This window comes from Trachurus japonicus, chromosome 11 (assembly GCF_045865225.1).
Source record: "Trachurus japonicus isolate A0001 chromosome 11, Traja_1.0".
Taxonomy (NCBI): Eukaryota; Metazoa; Chordata; class Actinopteri; order Carangiformes; family Carangidae; genus Trachurus; species Trachurus japonicus.
Genome location: NC_140917.1, coordinates 17,829,749 through 17,848,709, shown reverse-complemented (window position 1 = coordinate 17,848,709; position 18,961 = coordinate 17,829,749). Strand labels below are relative to the sequence as shown.

General features: G+C 41.5%; 3 protein-coding genes across 3 annotated transcripts; 2 read left to right on the top strand and 1 right to left on the bottom strand.

Annotated features, from left to right (window-relative positions):
- The first annotated feature begins 171 nt into the window (after positions 1-171).
- Positions 172-3,180, top strand: mrpl9 (mitochondrial ribosomal protein L9). The gene is made up of 7 exons (XM_085791450.1): positions 172-436; positions 1,471-1,630; positions 1,765-1,889; positions 1,985-2,038; positions 2,118-2,219; positions 2,352-2,435; positions 2,781-3,180. Exons 1-7 carry the CDS (start codon positions 350-352, stop codon positions 3,036-3,038), a joined length of 870 nt encoding a protein of 289 aa, XP_085647576.1. The 5' UTR covers positions 172-349; the 3' UTR covers positions 3,039-3,180.
- Positions 3,181-5,315: 2,135 nt separating this feature from the next.
- On the bottom strand, positions 5,316-9,725 carry prcc (proline rich mitotic checkpoint control factor). The gene is made up of 7 exons (XM_085791449.1): positions 8,916-9,725; positions 8,753-8,800; positions 7,864-8,343; positions 7,312-7,407; positions 6,992-7,138; positions 6,467-6,532; positions 5,316-5,718 (listed from the first exon to the last, which is right to left on the bottom strand). Exons 1-7 carry the CDS (start codon positions 9,234-9,236, stop codon positions 5,632-5,634), a joined length of 1,245 nt encoding a protein of 414 aa, XP_085647575.1. The 5' UTR covers positions 9,237-9,725; the 3' UTR covers positions 5,316-5,631.
- A 978-nt stretch (positions 9,726-10,703) lies between these two features.
- LOC146978623 (hepatoma-derived growth factor-like) lies at positions 10,704-17,844 on the top strand. The gene is made up of 6 exons (XM_085791448.1): positions 10,704-11,246; positions 13,703-13,779; positions 13,873-14,011; positions 14,302-14,460; positions 14,564-14,752; positions 15,941-17,844. Exons 1-6 carry the CDS (start codon positions 11,160-11,162, stop codon positions 15,959-15,961), a joined length of 672 nt encoding a protein of 223 aa, XP_085647574.1. The 5' UTR covers positions 10,704-11,159; the 3' UTR covers positions 15,962-17,844.
- Positions 17,845-18,961: the final 1,117 nt, after the last annotated feature.

The following is an 18,961-nucleotide window of genomic DNA, read 5'->3' as shown; positions in this document are numbered from 1 at the left end:
TATTATACATTATTTACTTTAATGTAGGCCTATGCAAAGGTACTCTACAATTTTGTATGTATGTATTTAACCTATAAAGTCTATGGTATTAAGCATTAAAAGCACTTGAATTTTATTTCAGGATTTTTTCCGGACCACTATTGCAGCAGGTGGGGTCCTGTTACGTCATCAAAAGGCGACGCTCATAGAGTAGCTTTTGCTTTGGCTAACATGCACGCTGCGGTGACCGAAGTGTAAATACATTGGTCTTACTGGCTGTACAGAGACTGTGACTAAACATTTCAATAGATAATAGACCTGTGCTGATAAACCGGAGGAAGAGGGAGTTTGTCCGCGGTGCAGACGGAACATGTGGAGCTCGAGCCGTCGCGTCCTTCAGCAGCTGCTCAGTCAGACTGAGACTGCTGTCAGGAGTTTGTCTCTGACTCCTGCTCAGGTCAGTGTCTCTGCACAGTTACAATCAATGACATTGATCACTAACTAATCATCCGTCTGTGCCCCAAGCAGCACCAGAGTGTCCTAAATGTAAAATGTATTAGCACTAAAGACAAAGACTCTTGTCTTTTTGGTCTTCAATACTGGTAGTAAAACCTGTGGGACGGAGGGATGCTCTCAGACTTCTTCTTCTCTTTTCTGTTATAAAGGCATATTTATTAAAATATTTACAATTCAGTTAAAAGTGGAGTCAGCAGCTCTCTACAACTGTTAAACCAAATAGTTGTAATACAGTAACAGTATGTGCTGTCAGTCAGATTGATGAGGATGTTTTGTGACTCAAAAGAGTTTGAGTTTCTGTTTTCAACTCATTGAGGCTTCATTTATTTATTAGTACACGCACCTAACTATATACAAGGATACTGTACAGACAGGTAGATCATATGGAAAGTCGTTATACTGATACAAAACACTAACTAACAAATATTAGTATAATAATCAGTTTGTCCAGTCTGTGAGCAGGCAGTTTATTTTCTGATCTATAATCTGACTTCATGAGTGGAGGTTTGGTGGTGTGTCTTTAATTTCCTGTTTTCATTTTACAGAACTTGTGTTGCGTAACATTTTTTCAAGAGATCTTAATCTCCAGAAATTTGTTAGAATGACTTGACAATTTACATTCCTCTCAGATGGACTGATGCACTTTGTCTTCCAGTGACTCACAAGTGTGTTTTCCTAAATATCACTGGTCAGTTTTACTGCTCAGGTGTTGGGGACTGGATTCATATTGAGTATTTTGTCTGAATTACGTCACCTCAAGTCCTAAATTCTTATCAGAATGATTGATATTGTTTATCAAAAACACACAACACATTATTTGTCCTAAGTCTTAAAACGGAGAGGAGTTTATATATTAAGTACTGGCACTCAATAACCCATAATGCTTCTCTCCCCTGACCTACAGCTGCTTTGTGCCAAAGAGCCATAACAACAGTACAAGGTTACAAGTGACTTTTGTGCTTGATGTTTCCCCAGAACACAGTGGTGGTGGAGCGATGGTGGCAGGTCCCTTTGTCAAAAGTCGGCCGCCCACCGAGGCTCCATCCCCGAAGACACAGGGTCTACAAGTTTGTTGAAGACACCAAAAATGCTCCCAAGAAGAACATGGAGCTCATTCTAACTCAGACAGTACCAAGTGAGTGTCCTTAGTGCATTAAACACATCAAATGGATTAACTAACTGCACTGACCCGTCATGTTTTTATTCAGGGACCAGTATATGTGAAGGAATGATGAACCAAGTATTTCTCTCTTGGCTTTGTCCTGACAGAGCTCGGTGGACGAGGAGAAACTGTGTTTGTGAAGAAATCAGTCGGCAGAAACAAGCTGCTGCCCCAAGGCCTGGCAGTGTATCCATCACCGGAGAACAAAGACATGTTTGCTGAGGAGTTACGAGTGCGTACTGACCTATAATATCTGTATTTATTTACCTCCACATGTTAGACTGCAGCGTTGACCTGGTTATCACTTTCACTTTGTTTCTCTTGCAGCTTTTGCGCGAGGGGAAGCCAGAGGACAGAATCCAAACCCGAACCGGAGAACTGGTGAGTGTTGGCCCACAGAAGTGATTATTCTTGTGTTTATTATATAAATACTGTTTTTAAAATACTGGTGTTTTTACAGACGGTGGAGTTCCTCAAACGCTCCAAGCTGAAGATCCACAAAATGCCGTCTGAAGAGTTCCAGCTCACTAAGGAGATCGTCTGCAGACAGTTTGTCAAGAAGGTCAGTCAGTCTTTCCTGTCCTCATCTTTCTCCTATATTATCATTTTATCCTGACTGAGGAATGTGCTGTTTGACATTCAGAAAGTGCTTCCATAATTGTTTTTCATTGAGTTCAATAACATTTCTTTTCAGCTGGGCGTTGTTGTGCCACCTCATGCACTGACTCTTCCTTTTGAGCCAATCAAGGAGTTAGGTGACTACTGGTGCGAAGTCACGGTGAGAAATGTTGATGTTTTTGTTTTTTTCAGTGCAACCCATGCATGCAGCTCCAAGTTTTAGATGCATTTAGGTAGTTAGAAACTGATTTATCCAACTTAAAAATGCCATAGTTGCAGATGAGCATGTTTGACATACATGGTGTAAGAAGAAATTATGTTTTTGTGATCTTGCCAAATTCTAAAACCACATAGGACAAAGTTTTAACCCCTTACTGCCAATCTTAATTTGAGTTTTAGTCCTTTTTCGCACCTGCCTGAAGCTGCATGGAAGCTCCAAAACAACTGCAAGTTTGGCCGTCATTCTACCACAACAAGGCTCATTCTTCATATTGTTATCTTCCAGGTTAATGGGATAAGCACAGTCCGCGTCCCCATGTCACTGCTGCCATATGAAGACCAGTCTGCAAGGCACCAGCAGCAGCTGAAAAGACAAAAGCAGCAGGAGGCCGCTGATGAAGACCAAGCTGTGGTGAAGGCAGTTTCAGAGACGGCAGCGGCCGAGGCTGTTAAAGACTCTGTCAGTCAGGTTGTTGAAGCTTCAGAAACACCTGCAACTCAAGACGCAACAGCACCACCAAGTGACGGGCCGAAAAAGGATTAAAGGACTCGGAATGAAGACGTTCACACGGCTACAGCGGATTGTGTTTACCTGTAATACACAGTGTACAAGCAAAAACTGCTGGGTTTAGTTATTTAAATGTTAAATGTCCTGTTGTCCTTCTGGGTCAAATTGACCCAATCTGTTCCCACCCCCCACCCTTCCTTCCTTCTTATCCGTCGTCCTTACTTCTTCTTCCTTCCTCTTTAGATCCAATTCCCTCCCTCCCTCCATCTTTCTTTCCTTCCTTTTTCCACAATCCTTTTTCCCTTCCTTCCTTCCCTTCGTCCTTACTTCTTCTTTCCTTTTTGACCCAATCTGTTCCCTCCCTCCATCTATCTTTCCTCCTATCTTTCCCATTGTCCTTCCTTCCTTCTTTCCCTTCATCCTTCCTACCTATCTTCCTTCTTTCCCTTCATCCTTCCTTGACCCAGGAGGACAACAGGAGGGTTAAATCCAGTGGTTGTAGACGTACCATAAAACAATCCTTTTAGTTATGTGGAAGAATTTTTCTTCTAATTTGAAACTGACTGTAAATACAGTGTTATTTAGTACAATGGAAAATAAAAGCTATTATGTTGCCTCACAATGCTGCAGGAGGAAATGACGTTTTTCATGTTAGCTATGTAACCTGATTTTGTGATACTGGTAATCATTAAAAAGAAATGCCCGGTAGCTTTCGAAGATACAGAGCCAGGGAAGGAAAGGATTTATTGATCAAGTTTAACTGCACAACACACATAACAAAAGAATAAGGAAAACAAAAAGAGTCTTTCCCAGTGTTGCCCAACTAACTCACCACCGATAGGATTTCCCCTCCCGTCTGTGTAGGTCAGAGTACCGCGGCATGTCTCAACAAACCTGTGTGTATGCGACTGATGCTACAGTAAACAGATTTGCTAATTATAGGGAGCTTTACTGCACATGTTTGTGCGAAGGTAGGTCGAGGAAAAGGTGCAACAATAATAACAACAACAAAAAATCTCAACGTTATTACTGAAGCTGTATAACTTATATTCCTGTCTCTGAGATACGTTACATAAGCACTGCAGGTGACTGTAACATTTGAAAGCAATCCTGACTGCTGGTATGTTTAAGATGTTCATGTCAACATCAGATTAGACTTTAAGGCAGCTCAGGTTGTTCATGTGTTGGTACATTGAGCCTCCACCGTCAGTCCGTTGTGTAGCTGGAAGCTGGCCCATGAGTTCACACTGCTGCTCTTGGAGAACAAACAACACTGATGGGAGGTTTTCATCTATTGCTTAGATATAGGAAAGGGGGGGAAACATGTTCAACTTTACAACGATGTCAATGCCTCAGTGAAAAGCTGATAAAAAGGCTTCTTCTTAATCCTTAACGTCTAAAAGAACAGATATCCTGCGGTGTTCTCCACAGCAGGAAAAGGGTGGCAGTATTTTTGTTTCGCCTCTGCACAGTTCATAGCGTCTTTCCTTTAACAAAAGTATTCACCTTATTTACAATACTCTGGCTCACTGGCTGTGGACAAACCACATACACACATATTCCTGATTTATCATGATGACAGATTTTCACCTCTCTCATCCAGCTAAAATAAAACAGATTCATATAAATGCTGCATTCTGCAGTCTGGAAAACGTCAAGGATCAGGGAGTCATCCATTCAGGGGAAAAAAAACATACGTTGGGATTTCTGAGTTCTGCACCTGGAGGATGCACAATGGATTCAGTCACGTAGAACTGAGATAAAGTTCCTGGTTAATGTTTAAGAAAATTCAAATGTTCTCCAGCCCGATCGTCACTACCCAACTGGGATGCATGTTTGGTTCTCTGGCAATTTATTAATTAATAAAACAAACTGAATATCTGGAAATCAACTATGAACAACTTTTAGTAGCAAATATAACTGGTTTATTTCCCAGCAATTACATCAACTCATTAAAAAGTTGTTGACTGTATAAATACATGTGTGTATGTTTGTATATATATATATACAGTATGTGTGTGTGTGTCCTAATGACTCTAGTTCTTTTCTTTTCATCAATGAAAACAGTTCATTAATATTTGAGTGATTGCCAGAGAACCAAGCTGTTTAAACAGTGATGTCACAGAAAATAGGAGCCGTACATCAATGTCCCAACAGGAAGCACACGAACACACATCGGAAGCACACACACACATCTGTAATGGCCACTTCAGGGTCACATTACATCCACTCTGCCACAGACTGACCAAAGGTATCTTAAAAACGCCATGGCGCTGTTATTTATAGGTATGGTACCAGTTTAGAAAAAGAAGTGAAATTACTGTTTATTCATGAAAAACTACAGTCAAAGGAGAGTTTAATGGCTGTAACTGGAGTTTCGATGTAGGAGGAACACCTTATCAAACAGTCGACCAAAACAACTATTGAATATTAACAGTTCAACACAAATGCAGGATGGAGGAGAAGGGGGAGATTTTGTATTTAGGTATGTGTACTGCCCCCCCTCCCAAAAAAAAAAACAAAAAAACAAAAAACAACCTTCCCTTTGTTTGGGAAATCTTGGAAAGCATTCTACTCTACTTTCGGATGCAGGGTTTCCACGTGCCACCAAGAGTCCGCAGCGTGACATTTAGAAACCATATTTGGCCTGGGTCTGCCGGCGGGTTAGCTTGTTTTCTGCCCAGTTGTTCTTCAGCTCCAGCTCACGTTCCTTCGCCTGTGAAAGAACAGATGAAGGAAAATCTTGGTTTAATTCTGCAAAACCATCTATTTTTATAAGTTGTTAAATTCCATGTGCTGTAATTTGGACACGCTTGTGACCACAGATATCAGGGGAAAACCTGATGAGCCAAAAGCCTGAGTGTACGCACGAATACGAGCTCTCTGTGACCAGCGCAGCAGCAATGCAAATAAATCTCCACCCTGTGCGCTCGCTCAAACCACTAAATGCCATTCAAGGCGTGTACAAATAAAACAACATCCGATATTACTCACTAATGGGCCAAATTCTCCGAAAGTCAAACAAGCGAGATTAAGACAAACTCATCTACATTTATGGTGTGTTTGATTGCCTTGAAGATTTCCGCAACCTACTGTAGGAGAAGTGCAGGCGTACAGTCGTCAACACAAGGCTTATGGTTTGCTCTGTGCAAACAGGCATGACCGCCAACAACATGAAGCTGGATGTGTGCCGACATGTCCGACTCCTGGTATGTTGGTAGAGAAACTCTGACTTCTACCCTGCTCTGCATCTCCTTCAAAACCAACTGAAAATTAAAACCTATTGCAAAGCAGATGCAGCTAGGTAATTAAATTATGTTGGTGGTATAAGGATAACTATCGTAGTCCTTTAAAAAGGCCCAGTGAAAAAAAGACATCAACTCAGACACAGTGTCACCGAGCAGCTACGTGATAAAATGTGTCACAAACACAGAAAGTGTCATTTGAGCGTTAGCAGCATTCACCTGGTGGATAAGATATGTTATCTGGTGCTTGCGTCGCTGCTGTCCTGTGGGCTGCTCTCCCTTTTTCTGCAGGAAAGAAGAGAATGAGAAGAAGTTATAATTACATTGCAACACAAAACGATCAGCCCTGTGTGTGTGTGTGATAGTTAAAGTGTCCACCCAGTGAAATTGTCATGCGTGTTGTTGTTTCTCTCAAACCGAGAAGAAACGCGAGAGATAAGTTTGCCTAAAAAGTTTGGCTTGCATGAAACCATTGTTCTCGGAGCTTCGTACACCGAGCCCATGTGCATTTTGAAGTAATAACCTCAAACACCAGATATCCATCGCCATTTCCTTTATGACTTCATACACATTGCCAGTTTCAACCGAGTCTTGGTTTTGTATTTAACAGTAGTTGGTTGAATACAACTTCTCTCTACAAAAGCAGAGACGTCAACATGAAGCTGAGAGCGACCTCACACCCTGTCGGTTTTTCTGCACATGCAAAACTTGCAGCCAACACCCAGCAGAGAGAGATGAGGTCACCTTGCTGAAAGACTGGCGGGTCTGTTTCTCTTCCGTCATGCTCTTGGTCATCCACTGCTGGTTGCCGCTCAGCTGATCGTCTCCCTTGATCTCCAGGAATTTCACCTCCTCTTTCCCTCGGTTTCTTTTCCCCTGAAGCCGCATGAACTGAAATAAAAAGGGGGGGAAATGGCTGGTTTGAATGAAACTGTTGCAGCCCTGTTTTCACATTTCTTTAATTGGATGATACTGTGACAGCTGCAACATTAGGAAAAAAAAGTTTGTGTACATTATGACATCTACACAAAAAAATTTGGGAGAAAAAGTAACACTCTTCTTACCGCTTCGTCATCAAACATGGCAGAGTGTCCAGGCTCTTCAGCGTCCTCCGATAATCCAGGGTTAGAGTCTTGGTAGTATGACTCATTATAATATTCCTTTCGTAGGAGAAAAGAAGAAAAAGTCTGGGATGTCACTGATGGAGTAATTGTTCTCTACAGTATCAATGTTTAAGAATTCAAAGATTAACCTTGTATGTTGCTCTGTGGCCTATAAGTTTATTCTTTTTTTTTCTCTTTTATCATAATAAATAAACATGAGGGTTCACTTGTATTTTTGAGCAGGGCTCATTTCCATATGTGCTCTATATTTGGCCTAAGTGACCAGATGCTGGAGGAATGTGTGCCTCAGCAGTCATGGTTTCCATGGCAGCAATCAGATCTTATTACCCCACTGTTCAAATGACAATTCAGCTCTTCTGGGAAGACTGGCTCTGCCTTATTCTTAAACAAATTCATTTACACGTTTATATGAAAGGTTCTCACAAATGAGCAACGAGCACGTAATTCCGTTGAGATGATGAGGTTACAAAAAACTGTTTCAGTCGTAGTTACCTGAGGGAACGCCTCTGGGCCTGTCACGGGCTGCTGATACTGAGAATATTGACTTCCCCATGCACCAGCTCCCTCGTGGCTCCCTCCAAAGTCAAGAGGGGCATCTGACTGACCGGGCTCATCAGCAGCTGCAAAAGGGAGAGGCTCTGCAGGGGCTCCTGGCTCGGGGTCTAAGCTCGGGACGACTGCAGGGAGGGGCTGGGAGCTTTCTCCTAGGGAGAAGTAGTTCTGTGGGGTTATATCATCCTCGTTATCCTGGTCATCGGCGGCTATTTGTCTAGCCAGCTGCAGGGCGGCTGACTTTGCAGCAGCTTTGATAGCAGAGGGAGAAGCGCTAGAACCCAGACCCTGAGCGGGCGTCCCGGGCTTGGGTCCTTTGGGTTCTTGCCGTTTGGTGAGTGCATGAGGAATCAGGAGTCTGTCAGTCTCCTTCACTGTCAGGTTTTTCGGTTGTGGCAGGAGGGCAGCCAAGCCTGCACCCTGAGGGAGGCGAGATATGGATAGAAATAGGATGTGTGAGTTCAGGGATTTACAGGCATAATGGGATGTATTAATATATTCATTGTCACTGCAGTCCTGCCTTTTAATGTATTTATAGCCTCATCTGCAGAGTTAAAGAGCCAAAGAGAAAGTAGAAGAGTTAAATCTAGTATGGCATGTGAAGCATAGTCTGCAGTGTGTGCAAATTATGCATGCAAAACATTACGGATGATAACTCAAGTCTAGTGTTTTATTAACACAACACAAATATTGTGTCATGTGTACACAATCCTGTAATGTGGTTCTGAGAAGATCAGACAAGACAGATACATTATTGCTTTGAGACAGAGATGAGGGAGGGAACATTTGATTCTTCAAAAATTCATTTGTCAAATTGAGATTTTCTCACCTGAGGTTGTGGTTTCTTTTTTGCTGGTTCGTCATCATCAGAGTCTGACTATAGGACAGAGACACACAAAGACTATGAATTACAACCTGATTACTGTATATATATATACCACAGGATCTGCAATATGGATCAACCCCTACGGCTGATCAGGCTCAGTACTCACGTCGTGTCTCTGGATCTGTGGCACAGTGATTTTGACAGGATCTGCTCGCTTCCTCGGCCTAGGGAGGCTAGAAAATAAACCTCCTTTAGATGGTGGAGGAGGATGTTCTAGGTCATCATTTGACGTGCTGTCCCCTGCTGAGGGCTTCGCTCTTTTCTCCTTGCTGCTTGGTCCGTCGCTTCCTCCCGCCGATGCTGGCTTTTTAGGCGCAGGCAGGAGAGAGAAGAGTCCTCCTGTGCTGACTTTGCTCTCCGGTGCGGCAGAGGTGGAGGTTTCCTCTGAGTCACTATCATCACTGCTGCCGTAGGCGACTAGAGACATACTTGCTGATGTTGTTAAAAGATCTGCAGTAGCCCGTGGACATGGATAACCTCTTCCTCTTGGTTTTGTTCTCAAGAAGCCCTACTCACTTCTGGCGTTTTCTCGAGGAGCAGCTGACTTCCACTGAAGGTACGTTGCGATTATCTTTCAACTATAAAGCCGCAATGATGTGAAATTATTCCCAGTGGAGCTGCAGTGTGTGGACAGCAGATTAAAAGAGGGGCCTCGCAGTGAGCTCGGGGAAATGAAAAGCACTGTCCCAACTTCTCAGCGCTAGCTTAACGCTGGCTAGGCCGCCGCAGTCAACGGTGAGAGCAAAACCGACCAAATCTCTCTCCGTCCGATAAGATCCTTCACAGACCCGCTGCTGCAACTCGGTCGATGCAGCAGGTGTGTTTTTACGCCGACTGTAGTGTGGTGTTACGCCAACAAGCACATCTAGTTAGTCCCTAGACTCCATCAAAACATTCGCCTCCATCATTCATGATTGAAAGAAACGACAACTGCGCAGCTTTCCGCGCAGCCATTTCTTCTTCCTGAGCTTTTTTTCCAAATCGGCTGAAAACTTACCGCCCCCCACGGACCGAGAGTGCATCAACATCAATTTATGCTGCTATGAAATATTTATTTAACCGGTGAACTGAACATACTCTCTTTATCTCACACATGTCTGCAGTCTCTTTATTTGAGTTTAACACACCCTACAACCAAAAGTACAAATGGTGGCTGAATGATATAATCTGATTTTAGCACATTCAGAGATATAAATATAACAACTAAATGATAAAATGAATATACTTCCTGCCTAAAAATAATTTGTTTTATTTCTGGCAGTGTGCAAAAGAAACACGTACTTTTAATTAAAACGTACTTTTTGTTGTCCGATCCAATGTTCTTCTTGTTAGTTGTTTATCCTTGATACAGCCAAACACCTGAGGACACAATGGAAAAAAGTGGACATGTCTGTTTAGCCATTGTGTACATTTTGGAGCTGTTATTATTTTTTTGGTTATGCATAAAACTATTTTCCCTTGAAAGTGATTACTTGGTAATAAGTTGAGTTATTGCTCCTCCTGTGTTAAAACCCATACAAGGTTAATTGGGACAGACATGGTCGGCCCATTAGTTCCAATTTAAATTCCCAGGCCCAGATTTTTCTGCAGGATAGAAAACCTGCACATAATTGACAGATAGTGGCAGGGAAAAGAGGGTTAATGAGAGCCTAGCAGTTTATTTTCCCCCAGATGCATCCTAGCAGGTTCATCCAACCATATAAATTAAACCCCATTTGCCTTTAGATAACTAAAAGTCAACGAGTTACTGGGGGGGGGGGCTTTGTTAAACTAAAATTAATTAACCCATCTTTATGGCATCGAGTTAAAAGCTGATTTACAGGCGACTCTTTCTAAATTTGGCGCTGTTATATTATTTTCTACATGAGAAATTCTCAGTATGAGTCAACAGGGGCGCTAAGTGTGCAACTTCAACCAGGCAGCAGGTACTGGGGGCGCGTCTGTCTGCGGAGGGAAGAAGCGGGTTTCAATTTCAAACCCAAACAGACCCAACAGGGACAAGGAGCCAGTGCATTGTGGGATATAACTGTGTAAACGAAACAGTTGCAGCGTTTTTAAGTTGAATTTGTAACGTTACTCAAACATTGACCAGCTGCTGCCACCACCGACCGACCGACCGACCGACCGCGGTTACAGTCCACAGGATCCGTGCGAAAAAAAAAAAAAAAGTCGCCCGCCGCGTCTTCTTCGCTCCAGTTTTTTTTTCCGCGCCTGCCTGGTTTATTTGGATGACAAACGGACGCTTGGTTTGTTAGTTGTTGCAGGTGCAGTAAAAACTACCACTGAGCTTTTAATTTACACACGCACGTAGGTCTGACATAGCAAGCCATTTCGTTTTCTACAAGGAAACATGCCGAGGTCCAACAGGCAAAAGGAATACAAACCTGGAGATCTTGTGTTCGCTAAAATGAAGGGATACCCACACTGGCCTGCCAGGGTAAGTGAGCAAAGCAACACGACATTTTCGTAATTTCTTGTTTCTTTCTAGCTTCAGGTTTGGTCTCTTCGTGTCGGTCGGTGGTCCGTGTGGTAGCATGATGATGCTGCTACTGTCACTTGTTTACCTGCGAGGCCTAGCAGCAGCAGCGGTTAGCTAACCGTTACCATGAGTTAGCCTCGCTAGCTCGGTCGGTCGCGTTAGCTAAGGTTGCCCAGCATCCACACACACACACACACACACATACACACACACACTCACACACACAGATTTCTTTCTGGTGATTCATAGCGTGGGCAGACAGCTCGTTTCCCTGCACGGCTAACTAACTAGCTACCTAAATGTGGATGTTGTTGCTAAGCTGCTCTTTGACAGTTAACGCGGCTTTCTGCCCGTGGTGCGCGAGGAGGGGGGCCTGTTAGGTTTAGGCGCATGTTAACTTTGAGCTTAACCGTTAAAAAAAGAAGCAGCAGCAGAGCAGTTGGGTAACAGAATGTTGGCTGTTAAATAACGGTCCTCATGTCACCCACAGCAACAGACGGTAGTAACGGCTGTTGGTTATCTTGACGTTACAGTTGTGCTGCTAATGGACATGAAGCCACTCTGTTACTCAGCTATGAGTCAAATCAACGATACGAATACGAACACGAATTACTTTATTAATCCCCAAAAGGGGAAATTCATTTGTCTGTTAGCTCATCTACCATTTGCAGAAGAATTAGAAAGCCACGAAGAGAGAGGAGCTGTCCACACCACCGTTGCTTCTTTGGTCCATCAAGGTGTTATTATGAAGTGGATAATCCGTGTTAAGTAAATAAGTCTTAAGTTTTTTTTTCTTTTTTTGTTAAACCAGGTTTATTTTTATTATTAACTGTTGCGTTACAAACTACACATGGCTGCTTGTGTGTGTAGCCATATGCTTTGGTACTTTGTAAACATGACGGCCTGGCCTGCCTACGCTTGTTGTCAAGTGACTGAACTGTGGTGGTTCTGCTCCTAGTACCGTTCACTTCACGTCCATTACGTAAAAAAAAAAAACCTAGTCCAGGCTTATAAAAAGGATGGTATAACTAACACCATAACGTAATGTCTGCCCGGTCCATAAACACACAGTAGCCTAACATTGTCGTCAGTCTTTCCTAATCATTCAGCATGGGAGCAAAAATGTGAACTTTACAGTCGGTTACACTAAGTTGTTTTTTCCTTAAAATGCTGCCACAGCCACACTTTTTTTGTGTTTTGTTTTGTTTTTTTTGTGCATAAAGCGTGAGAGAAAGTTTAAGGGATAAAAATAAACCGGTACAGTTTGGAACTTGCACCACACTGGGGCAGGAGAGCCAAAATTACAACGGAAAAATGTTGACATCAAAGAACATGCAGTGTCCAACCACAGCTGGCCTGCACAGTTCAAGAGGAAACACTAGATTGTAAAGTTTAAGCAAGTGGTACTGTTTCTGCTGCAGCAACAATTCATGCAGTTTGCTTAGATTTATCTCATCCAGCTACACAAAATCCACCTTTATTAAGAGTGCCTTTGAATAAAAGCTAATTTTTTTTTTTTTTGGCCATTGCTGCAAATACTGATATGACTGTCAGCATTGGTCTGTGCAATCTTCCCTCCTTTTTCTCAGTCTTATCAGCCATGCCTCATCTCAGCTGGCTGCAGGCCCAGCCCCACCTATCCTGACACAGTGGCCCTATCTGAGAATGCCAAAAGGCCTGTCTGGCAGGAGGTCTGGCAGAGGCAAACGGACGCCACGCTCGGCCATCATAATAGTGCTTTCCTGTGCCTCGGTGTCTCTCTGCGAAGCACAAACAAACACTTAGCAGAGTGGTGGAGCCAAAACAGTGCATTGCGAGGATGTCGAAGCACAATGACCCCTGCTCTCACTGGGCTCATCAGGAGTTAGATTAGAGGGGATTTTGCTGAAGCTAGTGTGACCTCATCAAGCTAAGATGACTCTATTGTGCTGCATGACTTTTCCGGTCATAATTTAGCATTAAAAGGTCAGGTGTTATTTTGTTGCTCTGGAAGTGAATGATTGATTATCAAATATGCCAAATATGAGCCAAATATTTCCTGCTCAAATGTAAGGACCTGCTGCTCTTCCATCCTTTCTTATTATACATGTAGCCTGTCACCTTGAACTCTCACGTTTCTAATCCTTTATTCACTATATGAAGAAAAAAAAAGAACAGGTGAATCGGTAAACTGTGGTATGTGAATATATATATCTCAGCTATGAATATGTTTTTGAATATAGATTTTAAACCTGTGACCTCAAGAATACAAGTGAGCATGAGACTAATCTTGAGGACTTACGGTTGTCACAAAATCAGTATCGGAACCTTTCAGTTCGTGTTTTGCTTCATTGTCATTTACTTTCTGAAGAGCTATGAGGATTTTAGGGTTCATCAGAGCTCTCTTCTTAATAAACGGTGTTTTTGATTCACAGATTGATGAGTTACCTGAAGGAGCAGTGAAGTCGCCCTCAAACAAATACCAGGTGTTCTTTTTTGGGACGCATGAGACGTGAGTATCTTTAATGAATTGATACGTAAAGATCAATCTTATTCAAAGTGGAGCTTAAATGATAACAGAGACTTGAACTTGAACCACTAATAGGGCATTCCTGGGTGCCAAGGACTTGTTCCCATATGATGAATGTAAGGAGAAGTTTGGAAAGGCAAACAAGAGGAAGGGTTTTGCTGAGGGACTCTGGGAGATCGAGAACAACCCCACTGTCACGCACGAAGCCTACGAGGTGGGTCAGTTTTTTTAATACAGGACTGATGTTTTGCCACCGTACTGTGAGCACATAATGAGATGCTTTAGACTGATCAAGCATTGAGGCTGTGTAAACATTGGTTTGTTTAGCCAGAAAGCTCAAAACTTACAGCCAATGCAACACTAATAGTAGATCTACCTCTAGTAGTGCTTTTAAAATTGGTATGGGTGTCCACAAAAATGTGTTATGAACGTGAACATTTGCATTCCACTCTTCTGGGTCTGCGCTTAATTTTTCTTCTCTAATATTTACATCTCTGCCTTAAGTCTTCGAAGAAGGACAACGCATCGGAAGGAGCCGGGGATACAGGTAGTTCGGAGAAAGCCGATGCCGAGGGCAGCAGCGATGAGGACGAAGGGGCCCTTGTCATCGACGAGAAGAACGAGAGGGGAGGAACCAAACGAAAAGCAGAGGAGTCCACAGAGGTGAGCTTTGATCCTGTCACTCATACACAGTCCAAGTAGATGGCTTCATATTCAGAATGTCGAGCTTATCTGCCTCTCCGACACCTCCTCAAACCTTTGGTAGGCATCTCCCAAGAGGCCGAAGGACACAGGAGTGGAAGGCGATTCTAAAGTAGAGAGCAACAAGTCCAACACGGAGGCCAAGCTCAACGATGTGGCTGGACCCAAGGCAACTGCTCCCTCCTCACAGAGCGAGTCAAAACCAGAGGCCCAGGAAAATGCTCCAGCAGGAGGCCAACTAACAGCAGATAAGGTGAGACTCTACATTGTATGTGACTATTTGGTGTAAAGCAGCCACTGTTTGCAGTTTGCTTATGTCAGTGGTTCCCAACCTTTTTTGGCTCATGACCCCATTTTAACATCACAAATTTCTGGCGATCACGTGCCTGCCATGCCAATCAATCAAGATGCGCCAGCTCAGATATTTCTATATGCTGCATTTTATTTTAACTCAATTTATATTTGAGAAAGTGAAAGTATAGAATGCCGTTGTTTAAGATTGTGTGTGGTGTTTTTAATCATAACAATAATTAGTTTTAGACATTTCAGGCAGCCCCACATGGGGTCCCAACACCAAGGTTGAAAAACACTGGCTTATGTGTAAGTCTTACCATATCTATGGTATAACACCACTTTCAACATCTCTTTTCTGAAGAACCACTTTGAAACTGCTCCTGTAGGGAAAGTTCCTCCAAGACAACAACAGAGATGCCTTTTGTAAAAAGTAAAGGAAAACAAAAAACGCTTCCCCTGAGCTGGAACAGAAATCCCTCGTTTGTGTAGCTTGTCTCTCAGTCACACACTCACACACTGTGGCTCTTAGAAGTTGGTCAGTGAGGACATCGGGAGCCACTTTCAATTTGTTTTCCCTCGACAGGAATTTATTTCCTCTGTGACACATAAACATGGCAGACTGGACTAATGAAATACTTGAGGAATGATTAACCCCTACCAGACATATTATAAACACACTTGAGGAAACTTGCTAGCTTAAGGCTACAAACAACCCATCATGTAACACTTTCTGTAAAGAACAACTGCTGTAGTTGGTGTGTAATTATACCGTTTATATATATCACAGCCTCGCTTTTTGAAGGATAAAAAAATATTGTGTTATAGCCAGTTCAAGTACAAATAGCTGTTGGGAAATCAAATTCAGGAATGAACATGGTAAAATATGGATGTTCTCTGGAGGATCTGATGTTTTTGGCGCTTTTTCTACACCAGAGGTTTTAAATGAGAACCAGTGCACCAGTCCTGTAGCTGGAAACATCCCACAAGCACTTAAATGCACCAACACTTTTTGAAGTAGTCTGCTAATATACAGCCAGCAAACAAAAATATATTATGAAAATTAAATGTGTATGTACTGTTGGAGATGCTTCCAATGCGTTCAATCTACTTGTAATAACTCCTCTAATTGCTTTCCCCCTCTCTGCAGCCTGTGACAGATAGTGCTTAACATCAACTCAGAAGAAAACCAAGAACCTTTGACGCTTCTCTGGAATTTAAGCATCAACATGGTTACCTGCAGGATGCCAGATTTCAGCTGTTTCATTATTAGGAGAATTATAAAAAAAGAAAAAAGAAAAACCTAAGTGTTTGTATTGAGAGACAAACAAATCCTCATTTGCCATTTTTGGGATATCATATATCCCAGAAACAAAAAGTTTGCTAATCTGATTTCAAACAATTGAACTGAGCACTTTAAGGCTCATTTATAAATGGGATTTTGGTGTGTATATATTTTTTATTTCTAAGTGCAATTACATAATTACAAAGACTAAATGCTAGGTGTCAAAACATTTTTTTTTCAGTTTAGAGGGAATAAACACTGAATATAAGGTAAATTAAATTAAAAAAAGAAAAATTTTAAACAAAAAAAAAAGAAAAAAACAACAAAAAATCACATTTATTTGACAAAGACTCCGATTTAGTGGTTTTAAAACGTAGATATTGTACAGGAACGAGAACAAATTTCCACCCGTGATCTCTGCTTTAGTTTATAAATGTTTTACTTCATTTGTTTCACCTAGCTTCTCCGCTTCATCAAAATCATTTATTTGAGTTGCACTTTTATTTTCACTGCCCCATTCATTATCAGCTAGTTTACTAGGACTTTTTGTGCAACACAGGTTTTGTTGCATTGTAGTATTCTTCATTGCAGGTGACCAAATTACGTGATTAATTGCACATGATCCCACATGTAGCCTACGTGGTTTTTGAACGTAATGAACATGTAGAACCCAATATAAGAAGAACTATTTTAGGATTTAAACATTTACTTTGTAAACCCCTCTGTAACTGATAATGTGCGTCATTGAAAGCAGAAAGACATTCCTGAATGTTGTTGTGTCTGAGCTCGGTCTTGAGACTTCAAGTCGAGAAGGAGTAATGGTAGTTTTTGAAGGGAAAATAAACTAATTGCCAGATAATTCCCTCAGAAAAATTTCAACAAACTCTTTCAAAATCCATCAACTCAACTCTCACTTTCACATCATTCTAGTTTCCATCTTAGCTCCCATTAATGCTGCCATTGTTTCATACTGGAGATGTAATTGTGAAGAACACTTAATTGTATTCAGTAATTGATTGTACCAAATGTTTTTTTGTTTTTGTTTTTCCCCCCAGATCTGAAATGTATTGCTGACATTGTTAATACCAACATATGGTCTACACAAATAGTGTTTTTTGAAAGTTATCGAATTGAGAAAAAGAATCTACAGTGAACAATCTGTAAATCTTAAGTTTCTGACTTTTTGGTTTTCTTACCCTCCTAACTGGAATATGAGTCTGTTTTACTTCATTGGTCTTATTTTTTTGGCTGTGAAACGAAGTTGTGATGTTTTGAAGTTGTGTTTTATTCAAACATTTGTTTTGACATGTCGGTCAATATGTGGTGTTGTTATTTTACACTATTTGTAATTTTTAAGGCCCAAGTGTTTTTATTTTCACACTTGGCCTTTTTCACCATGTTACTTGGATGTCCAAGTCATTTGCTTCAATGTTCTGTATTTGGCAACATGAGCCCACAGTTTAGCAAAGTATGAACCTAAGGGAAAATCATAACTCTTCAAAAGTGAAAATATTTCTGGTTCTTGGCTCTCAGACGGCCACCTTCCTATCAACACACCACTGATTTCATAATATGACGCTCTCAAAAGTGCCCCACTCAAATCTGTAGTTAATTCCAAGGGTATATAATTTGATATGAAAGTGTAATTCTTGGTTTAGCTTTCTGTGTTACTTTCGGAAGCTGCCATTCATCTTAATCTGCTGCTTGGTTTACTATTGTAGTTGCCAGTCCATTTAATAAATCTGTTGATTACAAAAAAACAACAACAATTACTCATGTTTTTTGTCATGTTTCCAGCCAATAAATGTTTTGTTTGTGTCACAGATTATTCACCACCTCAGACTGGAAAGCACCTGAAGCAATCAAGGCCTTAGTCATTGTTTCAGTTTAACCGACGGTGTTGTCAGTTAGTCATACAACACTTTCTGAACCATACTGAGGAGACTCCCTGGCTCACAAATCAAGTATCGAGCATGGGGGGGGGGGGTTCTCCTGTCCAAACCAACTAAACCTAATGAATCATTTCAGATCCTGTTTTTTACTCTGTCACAAATGCATGAAACTAACAATGTCACCTTTTTGTATGTGTGTGCATGCACTTGTCATAAATAATTTGCTCCCAAGAGAGGCTTGCAGCACTGTTTTGGGCTTTAGGCTGTGATAGCTGAACTAGTTCTGTTGTTATATAACATGTCCTGACAGCTTTGAATTTGTCATGGAGGTTGGTTGAGTTCTTTAAATACAGTGTTTGGTTGGTGAAACAGTTTCAAATCCTTGCTCACGTTTTGTAATATCCACAAGGTGCTGGGGTGAACTGTTCTGTTGTGTTGTTGTTTCATCTTGGTGTTGGTAGATCTTGTGCTTGTATGTTTGATTGCAGGTTTCCAGAAACTGTAACCTATAAATATCACCCAGTACTGTCAAAGCACCACGACATGTAACTTGTAATAACTATCTGCCTCCATGGGCGATCGTGGAAGAAAAAGGGCCAATTTCACCTATTCAAACAATCCAGTTAACTGCTGCAGTTAATACAAATGAGTTTAGTAAATACAAAGATGCTGCAATGTTTTTCAAGACTTCAAAACATCACGAATGCAGATGGGTTAATGGAGTGAGCTTGTCCTCCATATTTTTTTCCCCTCTAAATTTTATGGATGAAAGCTTATAGCCTTTTTATTTTTCAGAATTAAAGTGTATATACACTTTATTTCAGACACAGATTAGGTCTATAGAGACAAGACAATGAAACAATAAAAACAACAACAGTGGGAAAAAAATGTAAAAGCTCCTATAGAAACTGTTGTGTTATGTATAACGATAGCAGCCTTGCTTAGGCCTAACATGGTTCAACCAATGTGATGAATAAAAACATCATAAAAATGG

Coding starts and splice junctions, on each gene's coding strand:
- mrpl9 (XM_085791450.1), top strand. CDS start 350: ATGTGGAGCTCGAGCCGTCGCGTCCTTCAGCAGCTGCTCAGTCAGACT. Junction 437..1,470: donor TGTCTCTGACTCCTGCTCAG/GTCAGTGTCTCT, acceptor ATGTTTCCCCAG/AACACAGTGGTGGTGGAGCG. Junction 2,220..2,351: donor GCAGACAGTTTGTCAAGAAG/GTCAGTCAGTCT, acceptor ATTTCTTTTCAG/CTGGGCGTTGTTGTGCCACC.
- prcc (XM_085791449.1), bottom strand. CDS start 9,236: ATGTCTCTAGTCGCCTACGGCAGCAGTGATGATAGTGACTCAGAGGAA. Junction 7,408..7,863: donor GCCCAGAGGCGTTCCCTCAG/GTAACTACGACT, acceptor CTCCTACGAAAG/GAATATTATAATGAGTCATA. Junction 5,719..6,466: donor TAACATATCTTATCCACCAG/GTGAATGCTGCT, acceptor GTTCTTTCACAG/GCGAAGGAACGTGAGCTGGA.
- LOC146978623 (XM_085791448.1), top strand. CDS start 11,160: ATGCCGAGGTCCAACAGGCAAAAGGAATACAAACCTGGAGATCTTGTG. Junction 14,461..14,563: donor AAGCAGAGGAGTCCACAGAG/GTGAGCTTTGAT, acceptor AACCTTTGGTAG/GCATCTCCCAAGAGGCCGAA. Junction 14,753..15,940: donor GCCAACTAACAGCAGATAAG/GTGAGACTCTAC, acceptor CCCTCTCTGCAG/CCTGTGACAGATAGTGCTTA.